The sequence below is a fragment of the Vanellus vanellus genome (genome assembly GCF_965231255.1).
Source record: "Vanellus vanellus genome assembly, chromosome: 2".
NCBI lineage: Eukaryota > Metazoa > Chordata > Aves > Charadriiformes > Charadriidae > Vanellus > Vanellus vanellus.
The window spans coordinates 12,741,009-12,760,941 of record NC_138906.1 but is presented as its reverse complement, the minus strand read 5'-3'; the positions used below and the strand labels follow the sequence as shown (position 1 = coordinate 12,760,941).

At 43.5% G+C, this 19,933-nt stretch overlaps 1 protein-coding gene across 1 annotated transcript in view; it reads left to right on the top strand.

The window, feature by feature from the left end:
* Nucleotides 1-19,933, top strand: part of ADARB2 (adenosine deaminase RNA specific B2 (inactive)) — a gene marked incomplete at both ends in the record, with an annotated part of 327,918 nt that overhangs the window by 195,351 nt on the left and 112,634 nt on the right. The window contains one exon of the mRNA XM_082499565.1: nt 15,361-15,447. Within this exon, the coding sequence (XP_082355691.1) occupies nt 15,361-15,447 (87 nt within the window). The remainder of the gene's footprint in view (nt 1-15,360; nt 15,448-19,933) is intronic.

The window sequence follows — 19,933 nt, the reverse complement described above, 5'->3', positions numbered from 1 at the left end:
CTGACAAGTATATCTGGAAAAATCGAAGTCTGATACAAACAGAAAAAAAAAAGATTAAAACCGCTGAGCAAATCAGGTACAAATCACTCTCAGCAGTAGACGCATGCTAGACAGATCCTGAGCTCTACACATATCAATGACACAGACCTCAGTCTACAGCCTGAACCACCTTACAGTATCAGGGCCATATGGAGCATGACTTTATGTTCTTCTTGTCCCTTTGCAGGGAAGTTATGGCTTTGGTTTTCTCCATTTCTTTTTGAATCGGACAAGTTCATTTTTTTGCTAGTAAGTCATTTGTGGAAGCGGCAGAGGTCACATTACAACTCCGAAGTTTTGTCGCTCAGGGCCGAGGATACAAAAGATAGGATTGTTTGCATTTAAATCATCAGCATTAGACAATTGCATTTATACTGAAAACCGTCTATAAAGTCTGGAAGCAGAATAGTGGAAACGGACTTTCTCCCATAAAACTCTGTTCACCGGAGATTTACTGTGTGGCTACTTCTGGAGACAAATTGTCATCTTTTCTTTCTTCCTCTCTTTCTCTCTTTTGTTAACAAATATGAAGCAAATCCATCTGCTGAAGCTCAGCCAAGGCCAAAGTGTTTCCATTTTCTTAGCACGCGTGCTCCTGGACACTCTGAATGGTCCTGGACAATCAAATGCCTTGACAAAATTAAAAAATACGGTTGCGATGTCTCGGTCTTCAGCCGTGGCACTACGGACGTGACCCCTGTAACTCCAAATACATTGCACTGTCCTGGATTCGGAATTTGAACAAGAATACTACAAAACTGAACAAATCAGTGCCCAGACTCTTTCTTGTGCTGAAGAACAAAGAGCGCAAGTATCGCTTTGCTCTACTGACCTAGCATTTTCCTACGGTAGCATAAGAAATAAACCATCAGCCCTGCAGGACGTCGGGCTGCAGGCTGGCCCCATCGGAGGGTTGCTCAGGTGAGCCCCATGGGCAGCACCAGCTCTCCCCTGTCCTGGCTCTCGCCGCCCGCGGACGCGCGCCCGCTCCATCGGCGAGGGGGCTGTGCTCAGGACGGTGACCCAGCAGGGACGGCGGGGGAGACGTGTTCCTGCTCTGCAGGCTCTGCTGCAGGGGGCTCACGGGAGAAGTCACACGGTGGCGGTTCGCAGTGTCTGTGCTGCATAGGAGAACCCGGCGTATTTTAATCAATGGGCTTGGAAGTCAAGCAAGGCCTCGGCGAGCACGGTCATTAAGTATATGATTACTGCACGGACTGGTATTTTGGGTGGATTAGTGCCTGCCGTAATTGGCAGTGGGGAAGAGCAGGATTACTGTTAAGTGTTCATCATTATTTTTCCTATGTTGAAAACTCACTGGTCTAATTTAAAGGTTAAATTATGTATAGAAGAGCATTAAAATATACATAGAGGAGGAACTGTACGTGCAGGTAGCCAGATTGCATTGCAAGTCTGCTGACTGCCAGGTCCCTGAGGGCAGTGATGGGCTGCCCTCACCTTGCCCACAGCCCAGCACCCCGTTTCAGCCTCCCCTGGGGCCGTCAGTCCCAGCCCCAGGAGCGTCGGTCTCCAGCCCCGCCACAGCCCTGCTCGGGGTAAACGCAGTAACTGTGTCACACTGGGCAAAGGAGCCTCCCTTCACTGTCGTCCCCCAGCTACCCCGACTCTTAAAAGTCATGATCCCTGCTCCTGTTTCCTCTCAGTTCGAAACGCAGGGCCTGGACATCAGTCCTCAGGAAGAAGTCCTAAACAGAAGGTGTCCCTCCCAGTGACCCCAAGCAAGCTCTCCAAGCCCTGAAGAGGGATGGGATTCAGGATACACTCTAATCTCCAGTGCTTATTACTGACTACTTTGATCAAAACCTCACTAAGAAGGCTGTCACCTGTGTGTCCTTGTTCGAGGTGTCTGATGCTCTCCAAGCTTAAGTCTCTTAGGCTCTGATGCAGGGTTACAGGTTCCACTTTGGAGGCCAAAACCTCATGCCTTCATCTATATTTCTATACCATCCAACTGCAGGTACGAGCCTCAGTCACCTCCAGACACCACGTTGTGCCTACACTCTGGTGCCATGGTTTTCCCTTCTTCTGCCACCTCGTGCCTGTGTTTCCACAGGAAGAACACCTAGATGCGAGTCAAGGAGGACATTCCATGGAAGCAAGTGTGAGAGGTCTGTGGGTAACCAGACATACGATGTTGATTTCGTCTGACCAAATATTTACCTGTACATCTGAGCCAGTCGCACGAGTTTCCCTTTGTAATCAATGGAATTTAAGGCATGCGTCATCTTATCCTAAAATGCAACTCATCGTCATTAGAGTTTGCCACTGGTGGCAGAACAAATGGTATATTGCACCAAAAAGGCTTTGTTGACAGTGAGTGTACACATATCTGCAGTAATTTAAGTCCCGTAAAGAGGTAGCTTTTATTTTCTGGTGGTTTAGGAGAGGACTGTAGTCATGTTGCCCTCTCAGCGCATCCCCAGTTTGTTAGGAGCTCGGGAGCTATCGCAGATCCTGTGGTCTTTTGAAACAGTGCCGTTCAAATAACTCCTTCTTTACCAGAAGAGAGGATTTTCTTTGTTTGTGTGGAAAGAGGGAAGATGGCTCATAAGAGGGAATAAAAGATACTGAATTCACATGACTAATGGAGTTAGACACATTTGAAGAGTGAGCTATACATTTTCTAGTAAAGGGGCCCTCTCCGATCACCAGGATTTCCTGTGCCAGAGGGAAGAAAGTTTCAGATTGCTTTTGCATTTTAAAATGAAAGAATAGAGCATGGGAGCTGTCTTATAATCTCTTGCTGAGATCAAAGGAGAAGGGAGGTAAATGCGTATGTACTTCTTTCTCTGGTGCTGCGCCAGCTATTTAGTAGAACTAATGGAGTCTCCAGTGTAGAAGAGGCAGAGATTAGCCTCTTCATCTCTGCTAACTGTAAAGACTCCAAAAGGATTAATATTATTAAGAGTGAATTTCAGCTAGAAAGTAGGAAGGAAATTCTCTCTCCCCTCTTTATCTTTTCATCTTTGTTTCCAGAAATAACTCTGAACCATGGTTTTCAACCTCCCACCCATTCCTATTTTTTTATTCTTATTTCTCAGTAAAAACAGACTTGGAAATATCTAACAGTCCTGAGAAGCTTTGACTTTGGGGAATTTTTTACCAACTTGCATGAGAACTGTGAAGTATTAATGAGACCGAATAGTCATGAGAAGTTTATGGGATCAGATCCTTAACTGGTTTGAAATAGTGTTATTCCACTGACCTCAGCTGGTATGTCTCTGTGTGTTCATGGACTTCAATAAAGCCACACAGACTCACTCCAGCTGAGGATCTGACCCGTGAAATTATGGAGTCTTATCCAAAGCAAACTGAACTTCTGTCATGAATTGCTCTTCAAGGGAAAATAATTGCTAATTCAATGGCTCCCCCTGTTTTTACTGCAGCTGCTAGTCATCCTGTGCTGCAGAAAATCTTTACTTTTAACTGGTGAATCGAGAGTTTCCCCAGCAGCTTCAATACACAGAAGATCAGAGGTGCAGAAGAGCATACACAGTTGTCCAAATGTTATGTATTAGAAGGCAAGCCCTAGGGTCAGTCTGAGAAGCAAAAGTGGCGTACTGAGGAGAAATCTTCTCGGCTAGACATAATGCCTTAGTGTCCTATTAGCTTTTCTGGTAAGTGGTGAAAAAAAAACTAAAATCCTGGTTTAGGTGGGACTTGGGTTACCTTTTCAGGGTTAATGTTGTGTAGAAACAGCCTGAAAGAGCTTACTGGGACCTGATTTCAGCGTCTCAAAGCAGTAACCCTGGCATGCGTATTGATGCTGCAGCACCATCCAGACAAACTAGTCCTCAGCATTGCAGACTTCAGAGCTGAAGAAAGTAAGCAACCTGCTCAGGAGGTTACAGTTCTGCTGTTCCTCTTGGCAGCCACCGAAGGGAGATGAGCAGAAAAGAAACGCGATAAAAAGTAAATGGCACTTTCCTGCAAAGCTAATCAGTTCTGTTTGAGAACGGAGGGCTGTGCCAACTGCAAATCAATGCACTAAATCACTTTCATTCTTGTGCGAGTCCTGCCACCGTGGCAGCTGCTAACAAGGGAATAAAGAAAATTGTTATTGGGTATTTAGTAGACTTTTTAAGTGCTTGTGTAAAATAACATATTTAATTTAATGCAAAGTTATAAATGTAGTTGGAGTTTATGGACATTATAGCAGGGAAGAGAAGAATAAGATTCCTCTTCTTTCTGCACAGAGCTGGTTTATGTTCCCAGACCATCCTTATCAAACTCTCTCTGTGGTGTTAAAGAGCAGCTTTCCTATTACCACCTCACCAGTTTATTAAGGGCTAAACAGTGAGGTAATAATATGTCTAATATCACATGGGTTTTAACATATTCAAGTCATAGAACAGGACTAGTACACACAGGCTATATTGGCTAAGTCTTCACTGACTGTAAAGAAAGTCTACAGAGACTGCTCCAGATGTGGATATGTACGAAAGCCTGTGTAGATTTAATCGGATAATCCCACTTAAGACAACAACTGCACCCAGTGGATTTATTCGGTGTTGTGATATTATATACTTTTTTTTCTCTTCCTTCCCCAATATTAATCTTTCTTGCCCCTAGCTGTGACTGGGACTACTCCTTTCTGTGATCAGTCTCTGGGAGTTTGCAGTAATGTTATTAAATTGCTCACGAGAAGGTTGCAGTTTTCCTGGAAAGCTCCATTTCTGCAGCACTCTCAGAATGGACTCACATCCCTGAACTCCCAGTTCGAATCATTGTTGCACATACAGAGCAGCCCAACTTTGTCATCATTTAAATCATCAATTGCAGCTGTGCAGTGAAACGCTTGATATAAAATACCCGCGGGCAAGCAGTAGACTGCCTTCTCCTTAATTACATCAATCCTCAATCACCCCAAAGCAATGCCATCCTTGGAAGTACTAACTCTTGACAGGTAGTACTTCTGGGAATGCCATAAAAATGCCAGCAAAGCAGCAATGGCAGAGAAAATAAGCTGCCTCATCTTTGGAGAATTATTGGACTGTACTAACATTCAAGGGTACAATGTCAGCACAATGCAGAAAGAGTTAGATGCATAGCCCCCATTATTATTGTTGATGGGAGTCAGGTGTCAAGTTTCCTTTGCATCACTCTGAAAACTTAGCCTGCGTTGTAAAGCTTTAGCCAACTTTTCCATTGTCACCACTCTTAATTGAGGGATAGATTTGAAGCCATTTGTGCTGTGATTGAATAAGGACTGAAAAGGTGAAAAGAAGATACTAACAAAGTAGCAGTGGTGAACCTGAAGCTTTCAGACTTTGTGCAAGCTATGATGGAAAGCTTAATAAATATTAAAAGCTCATTCTTTAACAGGTGAAATTGGAGTAATTGCTTTGTAGTACATGGCACTGTAATACCAGCAACACCTGGGACAGCCCCAAGGCAGCCCCTAACTCCTTTTAGCTGTCTCAGCTCCCACAGGGTCAAATGGGAATTTAAGTGCCTAAATACTTAAATAACTGGCCCAATTAGCAGACCTGACTTCTGTTAGTAGCATCTTGTCTGAGAAAGCCGTGTAAATCTCAGCCCTCTTATATCACTTGGAGTTAATTGTTTGCTCTCAAGAAGCACGTGTATCTCGGTAAAAGCATTCCTAAATTTAACTTTCTGCCCACAGACAGATTGGTTAACACAAGACTGCCTCATGTTATATAGGATAAATCAGGGCAGGATTCAGGTTAAATATGCGTTATTATGGAAGTACAAGAGAGATAGGTCACACTTGGCTGGCTTACAGTAGATGAACAGAGAGCAGATTAAACAAAGCCTTTCACCACTAATTGCCGACTGGACCTTTCTGATGCAGGCCATTCATTTCCTAATATTTAAGCAGGTATTCAGTTTGGGAAGGAGAGGGTTACAACTCAAAGAGGAGTGCTGACAGGCTCACTGGAAGTGTCTGCCCTTGGCTGGGACCATTTCATGTTGGTCCCTTCATCAGTTGTGGAGGGGAGATGAATAGCTATACCTGTATGTCCATTTGTAGGCATTACTGCAGGCTGGAAAATGATATCTTAGAAGAACTAGACGAGAGCAGTTTCTGTTGAGGTGAAGCACATCATTATGTTAGGTGATCCGCTCATTATACGGTGAAACTATCATCTTGTAAAGTGTAAAAGAAATACTTAGTTGTTCATCTACACTGCACCTATACGAACGAACATCATCTTATAGTTCTCCATGTGCAATAAGTCCTAATGTTTGCAGTTCTTTGGGTGCCCTCAGCATAAGTTATGTGAGCATAAAGGAGTCCTGGTCCCTCCTTCGGTAACAACCAACCCAGTTTGTGACCCAAACCTACGTGAAGATCAAGGACTGAAACGGTATCAATAAAACCCGTCAATAGCAGAGCCTTCTTGCTGGGGCTGCATTGCTCAAGGAGGTGGGACATCTTCCTCTGCACCGTGTGATCCAGCGACAGGCAGTGATAACACCCGCCAGAACACAGGTGAAGACTTCCTGGCAAGGTAGGGTAGAAATCATGTCTCCTAACTTTGGACATCTACAAGTTAGTCTTTCAGTCCAAATCAATAGTCCAGGCCCCCAGTAAAATCAATAGGGAGGGATTTCTTGTGCCTTCTGAGAGGGATTTATTGTACTTATGTCATCAGGCATTTATCCGTGCATGTCCATACCAGTGCCTCCTCTCAGAAGATAAAAGTGACATCAGTTTCTCCTAGGGTTGTGAAGCCCCTCATACAGCAGATGGTGGCTCAACTTGGAGACTCCGAGTTTGGACGACTGAGGTTTGGCTTTAACAGCTCAGCCCTACCTCAGACTTCATGTACCCGAGCGGACTGCTGGTTTCAGAAGGTGGCAAAACCTTTCAAAATCAGGTGGTGCAGCGCAGAGCTTTACATCCTCCGTGTCCTTCTTCATGCGCAGTCCTGAGACTCGGTCTGTGGCACTGCCTGCGCAGGCAGCTGCTTTGCTTCCCCAGACCTCAGCTCCGCCGGTTCCAGGCATCCTTTCAAATAACTTTGATAACTTTGGTAGTCTGACTTTGGCATAGACCACTCATGTTTCACACAGTCATCATTTAGTTAACAGGTTTAAATTGGTGATGGGCAAACCTCTCTCAAGCCCAATCGAGCATTTCCATATAGTTTTCTGTCCCAGTCTATCTAGGTCTCCTTAAGTAGTGCAGACTTGTATGTAGACACAGCCTAATGAGAAATTAGCCTAGTCACCTTAATACTGGCCAAACTAGTTTCCCATGTGACTGAAGAAGCCCTTCAGTTTGCCTTAAATGTGTAGACAGATGCTCTTCGATAATACTGTTTGATATGCAGCTGGCACACAATCAAATAGTCATAGGTAGTGTTAATCGTGCAGATTTATTATATGCTTAATAAATCCACTGGCCATTTTTATGGTCTCCATTGCAAGACTTCAGCACACAGCTGAGCTCTGATGGTTTTTATGCAATTATTCTCTCTTGTGCATCTCCTTCTAAAGTGATGACATCCCAGAAAAGGGAGGGGAAAAAAGAGGGAAAAAAAAGCCTGTCACAGTTTATAGAATGAAAAATAAAAATATTTCCGAAATGAATGTTCAAATAGCATAAGAAGCTTGCAAATATGTGATTTTTAAACTTCCATCTCCAAGCCACAGCTAGATCACTTGGAAAATACATAATATAGTACACTCCACAGGCAGATGGAGATGCACATAAACTGATAATAACTCAAAAGTTTTTATCTCTATGTGTCCTCAAGCAAGGCATCAGGAGAGAAAAACACTCTTGCAACAAAATTAAATAGTTTTAGATCTAATTTTACTAGGCTGAACTAGATTTCAGATTGATTTCTGTGGAATCTAATAGAGAACAACACACATACTCATTGCCTTTCTTATAAAAAATCCATCAACCACCTTGGTTTTCTACTTACTTTGCTCTTTACTAGAAATAATAAGAAACTAATATTTCACAACATGTTTCATTCTGTAAATGGTCTTTCATGGTAAAGGAGCTTGGAGTGGGCTGTTAGGGAGCGCTGAAGTACAGCCCCTGAGATTTGTTTACTCAAACACCTATTTACATTCATACAGTGGAACTGCAGCTAAACCCCACTGTCTCCATTCTGGAAAAGGAGGAGAAGAGACCTGCAGGACATGCCGCCGTGGAAAGAAATAATGTTGCAGATGCTGCATGCATTGGCTAAGGCCCCTGATGTGGTCAATTAAACATATCCCAGAGGATATATTCTGTATTGCAAATTGTATTGGATGGATCCACACAAATGACATGCCTGGCATTATTCCTGGCCCTTTCTGCTTCCTGAGTGCTAAACTAGAAGTTACTCTGACCTCGTAGGAAATGGGCACGGCCGAGCGCGGTGGCCCTGGTGGGATGAAGGGCTGCAGAGCGGCCAGAGCGCAGGGCACGAACCTGCCGCTGCACGTTAGGGGTTGTATCATCACTGGCAAAAGATTTCACACAGCTTCCCCAAAAGCTTTCCAAGGGTAGCGGTTCTGGGTCAGCAAACAGCCAGAAAAGGATGCGCAGAGGTAAAAGGATTAGTCCAGCTGCCAACCCCCTGAGCTAACTGGTGTTTCACGTTCAATGTTCTCCACAGTATCGTAACACCATAAACTGTTATTGCTATTTAATGTAACGGCATTTCAGAGCTCTCATCTTGGACGAGGATCCCATTGTGCTAAGCACTGAACAACAATAGAGCAGAAAGATATTCTCTGCCCCAAGAACTAGATAAATAAATGATAAAGGCAACAAGCCGATCTATTTACAGCAGACCTGTGCCCTTGGCGGGCCACAGATGACTTCCAGGCAATGCACAGGGGCCGCTGCTTCGGTGCACGGGCGCTTCATCATACTGCGCAGCTTGTTGCCCTGTTTCAGAGGAAGACTTCATGGCGCTGGGTTCGCAGCTCTGACTTCTAACTCAAAGCACAGTCTGCCTCGTGCAGCTGAAAGCCTTCACCTGAAGCACTCACTATCCAAATGTTCCAAGGTTTTATCTTCCCTTTGGTTATCAGACAAGAAGAAATGTGTTCTGATACTCTACATCTTCATTTCATGTCCCTGCTGAAGCAGAGAACAAAACCGTTAATGATGAATACTTTTTTTTCTATTAAAAACCTAAATTCCTTAATCTGAATATTCCCTTGTCTCCCTGCTTTTAAGAAAAATGTTCCAGGCAAAAATCTTATTCAACCAGAAGGTTCTTCTCTCAGCATATTCCTCTGCTGCCTCCAAGAAAAGCTTTCCTTACTGTTCCCACGTGGGCCAGGGTGGGATATCACTGCAAATGCCTTGGACTGAAAACCGATTATAAAAAACAGATCTTAGTAACTGTCCACCTCCGAGGCCGCACTCCCAGGGATGCCAAGCAGCATGCAGCCAAACAGAAAGAGTCCCACATATTTTAACCCTTTCTTATCGTCCAGTACACAGGCTTCCCCCCCCCACCGCCCCCACCGCCTTGGACCACTCAGGTAGATGTGCGGTTCCAGTTGTGTTGACCGATGACTCTCAAGGGCTCATGATGCCAGCAAAGCTTCACCTTCAGCTCTCCCGTGTAGCAGTAAAACAAAAAAAAACAACCACAAACCAAGGAGGAACGGGCATGTGTTAATAGCCCATTGCAAATGTATGCAGGCTTGAATTTATCCTGTGCAGCCCAAGGCACCAAAGTGGAACTCCTGCACCGGGCACAGAGCCGTGCCGAAGCTGCTGCTGTGTGCGTAGAGAAGCACAAGCCGTCTGAAGGTGTGGAGGGCAGCCACACTTCTAACTTAAACACAGCGAGAGGGGATGGACAGAGACGGTCCTCGCAGCCACACTGGCACCGTGGTGGTCATTCGCAGGCACCCGGCACAGCTTTGTCAGCGTGGGTATAAAAAAGCATTGCACAGAGCCTTCCCTCTTGTCTGTGAAGCCAGAAGCACTTGAGCAATGCCCCTGCAAGCTCCGCACACTCCGTAACTCATGACTCGGCGGCGGGTTCTCGAATTCAGCTGTAAAGGCTGATTCTGACACCAAGCCAGTAAATCCCTATCTGGAAACTGACTGCTTAAACTAAATGATGCAGCATGGTGGCTGTACAAGCCATAATTTAGAAGACTCTGAGCCCTTCTCAGTAAGTGCTGTGGTTTAGAGACGTTGCTATTTTCCCCACAAATTTGCCGTATTTTTCTTTTGTGTAAAGAATCCCCTCGCCCTGTCAATCGCTGCCAGCCCAAGCCTGAACTGACTAAGAGATGAGAAGGAAGATAGAGAATCATCTGCTGTTGTGCAGGCTCTCTTCCCTCCCTATATCCCCCCTTTCAAAATAAACCAAGGCTAACAGGACTGTAAAAAATGTAGCTATTTGAATGTAGCTGCAAACACTGCTGTAGAGAAATAAAAATCAGGGTTTTTTTCAAGAGGTTTTGCATGCTGAGTTTACATTATTGCATCCGAATCGACCCTTCCTGAGTAATTTCATACTGCACGCAAACCAAACGAATTCTGTAGGACTGGTTTATAATGTCCGCATTGTGTTTTTGGAAGAATACTATTTAAGAAACCTCTGACAAGTAAAGTAGCTTACGGTAATCAATTAGAATATGCGAATGAAACTAATTCAGTAAAACATTGCTAACGCTGATCTGGCAAACCACTGGTAGCCATCTGTCTAATCCTTCTTGTGTTCAGAAGTTGCATTTAAAAAAAAAAAAAAAAATTATTAATAGTGCTCATTAGCTGCCAAGCAAAAGAGCATGCCACAAGCTTCTGCTCACGGGTTAGCTAATATTAGCAAACGCTGCTCCTTTCTCCAAGTTTGAGCTAGGCCTTGCTGCGTGATCTCATGGCCAGGACAAGCTTTTCTCTAGCGGGGCCCGCAGGGATAGGAGGGACTATAAGGGATGGGCCCGAGGGCAGGTGCAACACCCTGCAGATGCCACCATCTTCCTACAGCCCTTCAGCACCAACGGCTCCTCAGCCTCCCCGCTAGACAATCTATTCCAGTGCTGCGCTATCCTTGCTGTTAGGAAGGTTTTTGAATGTCGAAAGTGAATTCTCCTTGGTGCAATTTAAGTCCATTACTTCTAGTTGTGTTAATGCACGTGGAATACAGTTTGCTTCTTTCTTCTGTGCAGCGGCTTTTTATGTATTTGAAGACTGTTGTTATGACCCCACTCAGTCTGCTCTTCTTAATGCTAAACAATTTGTCCAACGTGTATGCGGCCTGATTTTTAAGAGTGTTGAGTTCCTGCCGTTCCCATTGCTTTTATTCAGGTGATTGAAAGAATTTCAGTACGTTTGATGATCAGCCCGTATTGTCTGGTGCCCTTTACATGCTGATAGGTATGAAGGGCACAAACGCTGTTTATAGCTGTACATGTGTATTGTTGTCTTCACAATAAAAATGTTTTTACAGGACCTGTGACCAGTCTTCTGACTGCATCCACAGGGCAAGAGCAACTTCACAAAAAGGGCAGATTTTAGTGGAAACTTGGCTGCCTTAAATGCCAGGCTTTGCTGAATCATTTGGACTAAATCATTTTCTGGTTTTCATGTAAAACATATATTGGCCAACGGTTTTCTGATTTGTTTAGATGATTTATATGGCTACTGTCAAAACAACATTCATGATTATTTTTTAACTATTTGCTGTTGTTGGAAAATATATACTTAAGAAGCGTGAATTCAAATCCTTTTCCATCCCAAAACACGGGAGAATGAAGTTGCTGAAGTTTCTTCCCATAACAGACTCCTCATCAGGAGAAATGGTGATTTTTGTGCTTTTTTTGTGCTTAGGGTACTGGAGCAGAGTTCCACTTGGCATCACTTGGAAGGGTGCTTTCATAGTGAATACACTACAAAATATGATGCTGTTGTCTTGGGGTAGTGTTCCAGGGTGGCTAGAAATAAATCCCATTATACCTGGTCTTTGTCTCTCAGTTTCCACTGTAAATACAGCTTCCTTTGTGCCATGTAGGCCCTCGTGAAATCTCTCCTTCATGACGTTGGAGGCCAGTGGTACAGTTGTAATACAACCAATAATAGCTCCTTGTATTGGTTCTCATAAATGTGGGGTTATGTATTCTACCTTTCTGGAGAAAAGAGTTTTTGAATTGTCTTGTTTTCTTCTCTTAGACTCTCTTTCATAGCCTTGAAAAATAATTTCCTCAGACAGAGAACATTTACAATTATAAAGTAAAAATAGCCGCTCTAACTTTGGGCTACCTGTCATTGCTTCTTTCTGGGAAAAAAAAAAATGATAGAAGGAGAAGAGAGTGAGAGAAAAAAAGGAAGCTTTAAAGGTGTTTCTCTGAGAAACTGTATGGCTTTTTCATATCCAGCCATGTCCTTTATTCTTATTCGTAAGATTTCATCAAACTGCTGGAAATAAGACTAATTGTGATGGACATTAAAATATATGGGGACTGTAAAGTGTGAATACACCTCTCCTACTCTTCTTCTGAAATGGTAAAAATAAAATAACGCTGAATTTCACCATTGGCAATAAAGCCGTAATGTCCTATGGTATATATATGGTAGTAGGCCATAGCGCGCAAAAGATGGAAGCGCACAATCATGCCAATAGTTTTATACCTAGACACATTATTTCCCTGTAAACACCTACATTTAATTATCCTGACATCTGTCTTCCCCTCCTCCACAGGCTCGATAATTCATCTGTGCTACGTACATACTACAGCTCTTCTCTTTCATCGCCCACTCAAAACCTTGTGCCCCTCCTCCTCCCAGATGCACGCTAAATCTTCCGTTGCTCAACCAATTGACTGAAATGTTAAATTATAATCTTTATCATCTGTGTTGATTGAAGGATACCCTGCTATTAGGGCCTGCCTGAGTTTGGTTGCCACAAACCCATCCATTGCTGCTCTAAGAGTGCAGTAAATTTTACAGGCCATCCCGTTCCTCCGCCCCACAGAGCAAAGGCGCCAGCAAGGCCTGTGGGGACAGGTTGGAAACAGTAACAACAAAAGCTTAAGATGGCTAAGGGGTCCCTTAAGGCAAAAGGGGAAACAATTTGATCAATTTTAAATCCGCATTGTAAATCGGGCCTATTGCATGCACAAAATGGGTTGGGGTGAACGATCGGTCATAGAATATTCCTTTCCCTAATGACAGGATAGTATAAAACTACACAGGTTTGCTTTTTGGTTGGTGGCAAGAGTAGGTATTAGCAACTTCAGCGAGAAAGCACGTGTCTTCATTGCTTGGTGGTGAACGGATTAACTCTCTACGAGAAGCGAAAGTATTTTCCCAGTGAAGAAGCTTTAAGTTTGTGTACGTTATCCAGTGTCTTGAGGGTTAGTTCTGAAGGTCTGACAGCCGTCAGCAGTCAGGCACAGGCGGAGTACACTTCAGCTCACCGCATCTCAATAGCCAGGCACAGTCGCTGCTGGTGCTGAAGCCAAGGGCTGCCCTCATCCTACGTCTATCGTCTGAAGCATTCCCCTTACCAAATGTAGCCTTTGGATTCAGTCCCAAAAGCCTACGCTTTTTTTCACTTTAATCAAAGAAACAGGTTGAGAAAGTCGGGAGTGAATAACAGCCTTTATCCTGATCACAACCCGACAGTCTCACATGGGCTGAGATAGTGTCTGTCGTACAGAGATACCACATTTCTCAGCGAGCAACGCCTTAGCAAAAAGTATCAAAGTATTCACTTAGGAAAAGCTTCTGGCCAAAGCGTTCATAAATAGCTTCATTCTTTTGGTTTGTGACATCACTACAATCCCTTAATGAAATTGCAATTCAAGGAGGCTAATTTGTACTCTAATTATATATTAGTCTGGGCTGAGAGGTTTCTGGACGGAAAAAGGTTTTCTTCAGGCAATCTTTTATTCTGCTTATTGTATTTACTTAACAAAGAGCAGTCAGCTTTTACTGTGATTTCTCATAATAGAGTTGAGCTGCAGTGTTACCTAGCTAAGGGCAAACATCTGGTCAGTTTTGATGGATTCTGATAACAGTCTTTAACAAGAGGAAGGATTATTTGCAAGTGTAGGAAGAACGAGGCCAAAAAGCTAACAGATGTGCTGCTAAAAAAGTTTAAGAGCTCTTCAGCTGGAATGCCTTCCAGACCAGTGACAGATTAGCAGCCAGGTAGTTGAAGGAAATTCAGAGAAATATTTTCTCACTGATAAAGAAAGTCCCCATGGAAATCACTCTTCCTGTGTCACTTGAAAGAAGACATTCTTGGTTTGGTTGTGATGCTTCTGCCACAGGATGAAAGCACAGCGTTGTTCACAATGTGCAGCATTAAGAGCATTTCCACCTAACTGAGGCTTTCTAAGCACAGAAGTACTTTAGGAAAGCAACTAAGTCCTTCAAAGCTATGAATCGCCTTTGTAAGGTCTATTCCTGTTTCTTCTGCCACCTGAAGTAGACACTCTGTTAATGTTGGTCCCCAGCAAAGTACCCATAGTTTGTCAGGAGGAATTCAGCCTAGACAAACTAAAAGACAAACTAAATAAACTAGTTAACAAACTAAAGAAAGCAATATATCCCTGTTTCTAGTCTTTGTGTTAACAGCAACTTTTCCTTATAGGTAATCCCTGAGCCAAATTTCGAGCTAGTGTATATCAGTATCAGTTCTCATTTTGCTGAAGCTGTCCTGGGATTTAATGCAGAGGCTGATCATGGCACTGGAAACAAATGTCTGTGCCATCTACTACCTGCAGGATAAACAGAAACTGCAGGTAGAAGGCACTGCACTTCATATGAATGTGAATAAGAAGGATTTCAAGTAGGATTCATATTGTTTGGATAACAGCTTCCTGTGCATACCACAAAGGTTTTCCAAAAATCAAATCAACAGTTCCTAGGATTAGAAGATGTTGTAGTCTCTTGTGCCGCCAACACCTGGGCTTTCTCTGAGACTTCTGGTTCAGCCTCTGTCAGGGAGAGGAACCAAGAGGAGGTGAGCTGATGGTCTCATCCATTAGAGCAGTTCTCGTGTCCCTTCTCCCAGGGCTGGCTGCCTCCCCCGTTCCTAGCTGGACCAGCTCGAGCATCCCACAGTGCCAGCTGTCTAGTGCTCAGGCAGCATTGCTGGGAAGCACAGCCAAGGAATAGAAACATGGGGGCAGAAACCAGGAGGGATGCGCATTTGGTATTTGCACATACCAGCTGAAATAAATGTATTGCAGTTCTGTGAATTTTGGGGGGGCTATAGAGTCAGAAAGAACAAAAAGGAACAGGAATTGCTGAGATGTTTTCACCTGAGAAAAAGCGTGGAGTAGATCAGAATGCACTGACAAAATACTGATTTTATATGTCTCTTTTTTTCTGTTTTCTTCTAGAAAAAGTAAGCATACTGTCAACCTTCATAGCGCCCTTCAAGTACCTGAGTCCTGGTGCAACCACCATGGAGGATGAAGACAATCTGAGTAAGCAGTCTCTTTTCTTTATAGGGAGACGAATAATAAAGTTTAAAGATAAAATTTCTACAGTGTAGGAGCAGTTGTGGAAAGGAGGTGGATTTGCAAATATTGGCGGGCCATAAGCCCAGTCCTCATGTAAAATGCAAAATTCCCTGATGCTGAGTGCAAACACGTTCTCCAATCTCCATCAAAGGAAGGGTTAATCTCAATTTACATTCCCACTTTTACTTGTGCGGACCCTGGCGGGGGGGGGCGCTGTAAATGGTGTGCCTCAAAAACGAAGGAAAAACTTCTTACAAAAAGAGACGTGTACATTCAGGTTTGTGGGACTGTGGAGCAACTTTCCCTTTCCTGTTTATGTTACCTTATTTTGCTCACTGGCTTTTCTCACAGTCACTAAAAGACAGGGTATTTTGGTGTAGTGTCTTTCCCCCGGTTTATACTGCCTTGATTACAAAAAGGACTTCTGCAAAAGTAAGGACTGCAGGAACGAGCCCTCTGCTTGAAAAGCTGCTTTCTCTTTTATTTCTGTGATATGACCTGGAGGAGGGGGAAGAAAAAAAAAAAGAAAGAAATCAAATCCAATTGGGAAGAGATGATTAACCAGGCTTAAATGAACTAGATGTAAGCCAAAAATTAGCTATTGGATTCTCTTGGGCCCTTACACCTGAACAAAGTCACGATAGTGCCTGTACCCATGACTGCACAGCTGGAGGAGAACGCTGCCAGGTTTGAAGGAGCTGTGAAGTCTTCAAAACACCAAGAAGTCTGGGAGTGTGCAGTTAGGACTGAATAACCCTCAGTAAGCCCTCCCTTTTATCACCTAGAAGCAATTATTGTGTGTTATCCATCCCGGCTTGTTGTAACACATCTTGAATCATTAAAAAAAGGGAGGGAAGCTTTCCAAACCAAATGAGCAACTCTTTTCAGTTTTAGTATCATCTACCAGATGGGTTTCTTTTCCAGCCAGACATAGGCTGACACGTTGCCCTGTTAGAGCCAGTGGGTGGGAGGAATGGGCTTCTTTCCTCTGTGGTTGCTAATCTGCCTTGGTTTGATCATGGTGCGGCACCAGGGGGAATATCAGTTGAAGGAGTGAGGGAGCACAGCCCTCTGTTTTCTGCTGCTGAGTAACGCATGGACATCACACTGTTCTGCTGCATGGGGACCGGCAGGTTTTTACATATCTTAGCAAAGGCAAAAAAAAAAAAAAACCAACCAAACAAATCCCGAAAAACCTTCAAAATTGGTCCCAGAGAGGCTACATTTTCAGGAAAAGCTACGAGCAGTACACACAGGAAACATATTATGCACATGATGAGCTTGTGCGGGCACCTCCTGCATAATGTTTCCCAAAGGTGCTACTTCGTTATTTTTAGGTAATGTAGGAAGTTTGTACAAGCCAAACACTGTAACACCATTTTCTTATTGCTGGTATAATGCCAAGACTGCTTCATGCCTGCACTGGCTTTAAAATAGCTCGCACGGACAGGGTAAGCTGTGTTTTCTGAAAGAGAAATAGCAAATTTCACTGTGTTCAGGGACATCCTGCCTAGTCTTCTCTTGGGTCAAACATACACTCCAGCAATGAAGATAGCAATTTTTTTCTTGGCACACAAAACACATTTTTAGGTGTTACTATTAGCATCTTAAAAAAAAAAAAAAAAAAGAAAGAAAAAAGTGAATTCATTTTAAATCAGCCATATTTCAGTGTTCGCTTCTAGTAATAGCAATTGTACCTGTGTACATTTTAAAGACCTTCAGTGGTTTGCTCTGAACAAGCAGAAGAACCTTCTTCTGTGTTAACAGTTTAACAGCAGCCCAGGAGAACGCTAGCAAGGCGGAGAGGTGGTGCGCTTACCCCTGTGGTTTTCTGCTCACTGAGCATTGGACACAATAGGCAGAGTCCCACTAGCTGAAACGGATTCAAATCCTGTTTCACATTCCTCTAGGCCTTCTTTACAAAGGGACTGTGGTTTAACCAGGGCTGGCAGCTAAGCCCCAGACAGCCGCACGCTCACTCCGCCCCACAGGGGGATGGGGGAAGACAATCAGAAGGGTAAAAGTGAGAAAACTCGTGGACTGAGGTAAAAACAGTTTAATAATTTAAATTAAAAAATATATATACAAATTGTAATGAAAAGGAAGATAACAGAGAAACCCAAGAAAGACAAGTGTTGTGAATGAAAACAGTTGCTCACCACTGGTAGCAGAGGATGGTTGCGATGATCCATGCCGGGTTAACTACACATGTAGTTACACTTTCAACTGGTGATTATTAGCATTTACACACTGTTATTGTGGTTTATGATCCATGAACTAATACTATAAAAATGTATCAAAGGCACTAGGCACCTTTGGAATGGTATTTTGGGTAAACTAATAATCAGTCTTTGATGAAGACCTTATCTTGAACATGTGAGAAAAGGACCACCCTATTCATTTCCAGAAGTTGATTGTACCTAAGGCTGTAAGAAATGTCACACAGGATTAGAAATAAGCAGTTTAGCTCTGTACACGGTCTTCAACATTTGCTGTTAGTGATGCATTGAGAAGAAGGACATTTAAACGGTGATCTTCCCTTCAGTGTACCTTTCTAGCACCCAGCAGGAAATTTACTCAGCTAGGGTTTGCACCTGAATCATCATATCTTCGACATCAACAGACCTGTCTAGTCCTCTCCAGAGCCCACTGATAATTCTGATCTCAACAACAGCCGGCAAAAGGGAGTTCAGTGATTTAGTGTGTTGTCAAAAAGTGCACACTTTTATTGCTTCAAGCCCGCTGTCTCTAGCGCTTGGATTGCATGAAACAGTGAATAATCATTCCCTGCTCACTGCCTGCCTGCCTTTCATGATGTTACAGACCTCTGCCTGTCCCTGATCTTTAGTCGTTCCATCCACAGTATGCCACAGCATCAAGGCAGACTATCACCAGACATAGGTACTTGCAAATCTAGGGTGTACCTCCAGCGGGAGCGTGATTCCTGCAGATCATATTGTGCAATGCTGCCATATGCACAGACTCGGTGCGGCGCCCTTCTGCAGGCGTATACTTCTCTCCAGTGTCTGCAGAAGGAGCTGATGGTGACGGTCCCCAGCATATGGATTGCTGCCACTGCAGCAGTCTTGCAGGATGAAGCGCAGCCCCAGATTCATTGTATTGAAGCATATTCAGTTATGACTATGATGGTCAAAGTCCCCCTCAGGCAGCATGAGGCCTCAGAGGTTTTGATTGCACAGTGTGATATATAGCGGGGACCCTGCCTCCAAGAGGACAGTGAATATCCCCTTCCGGCAGTCGGAGCCCCAAACTATCCCCCACAGAATCAAAACCCCTGGTTTTGTTTTGAAAACTGTGTCTATTGCCATCGTTTGGACTTCTCCTGTTCCTAAAGCTAAGCTACAGTCTGGTCCTGGTTCAGGAAGGCATGTACTCGAATCCGTGCTGCGGGCTGCCCAAGTGTTTTGCTCTATCCACTTATTTGCTAACTTGGACAGAGAGCATCGGAGTCTGAGTATCATCTCAGTCAGGTCATTAGGTCATTTGAATAATTTCCCTAACTGGTAAGAGCTGTACTAGACATGCATGGATTTCACAGTTATTTCAGACAATAAGGTGGGCAAAGTAGAGTATCTTCATTCTGGAAGAGCTAAAGGCAATGGCCATCACCTTTCACAAATTTTCTGTCTTCAGTTTAAGCAAAGTCCTGTACTTTTTTGCACTGGTAATGCTTCCCTTCGCAGTGTGGTGTTACACACCAATAAAGTCTAACTTGCTGTTTTAAACAGCCTGTGAGCTGGCGGGGAGGATTCAACAGCAACAAAGACATCGTGACAGATTTCCCTTAAGTAGATTTCTTTCATGAAGGTTTAAAAATACATATGTGTGTGTTTTCATGTAGGAGAGGGAGGAGTGATTTCTGTCGTTAGCTACAAGTTTATTATTCTAAAGTCAAGAATACAAACCTAAAAATCCCAAGCAGAAGAGTTCCCAATCCTACATTGTGGATTGATGAAGTGTACGAAAATGCCATCTTGCTTGCAAGAGAGAACTGCCCTACATTGCATTTGGTATAGTTGCTGATCCTGGTACAAAGGTACCATGGCTTTGGCTCCTGGGTTCACACCTATTGCTTCTGTTTTAAAATTTTTCACTTTCAAGTGTGCCAGGAGTTATGGAGGTCAATCCTTCTAACCTCTGCAGTCGATGTGATACAGATGGACAGCAAAAATGTACTCTGCATAAGCAGGTCAAACAGGGGTTAGATATTAAAATGCAGAAAACTAAAAATTAAATCCTACCTGTATCGTTGAAAATGTGTTGGTAGCAATCTGGTGTTTACTAAACATTTGTAAAGAGGGTAACTTCCTGCGTCAGTGATATCAGTTGAATCAGAAGTTTGCTGTACTACAGAGATTACAAATTCTTTCTTTCGGTATCACAGCTTTTCAATAATGTACTGCTTCTTGTAATTCAATAGTAAAGTTGC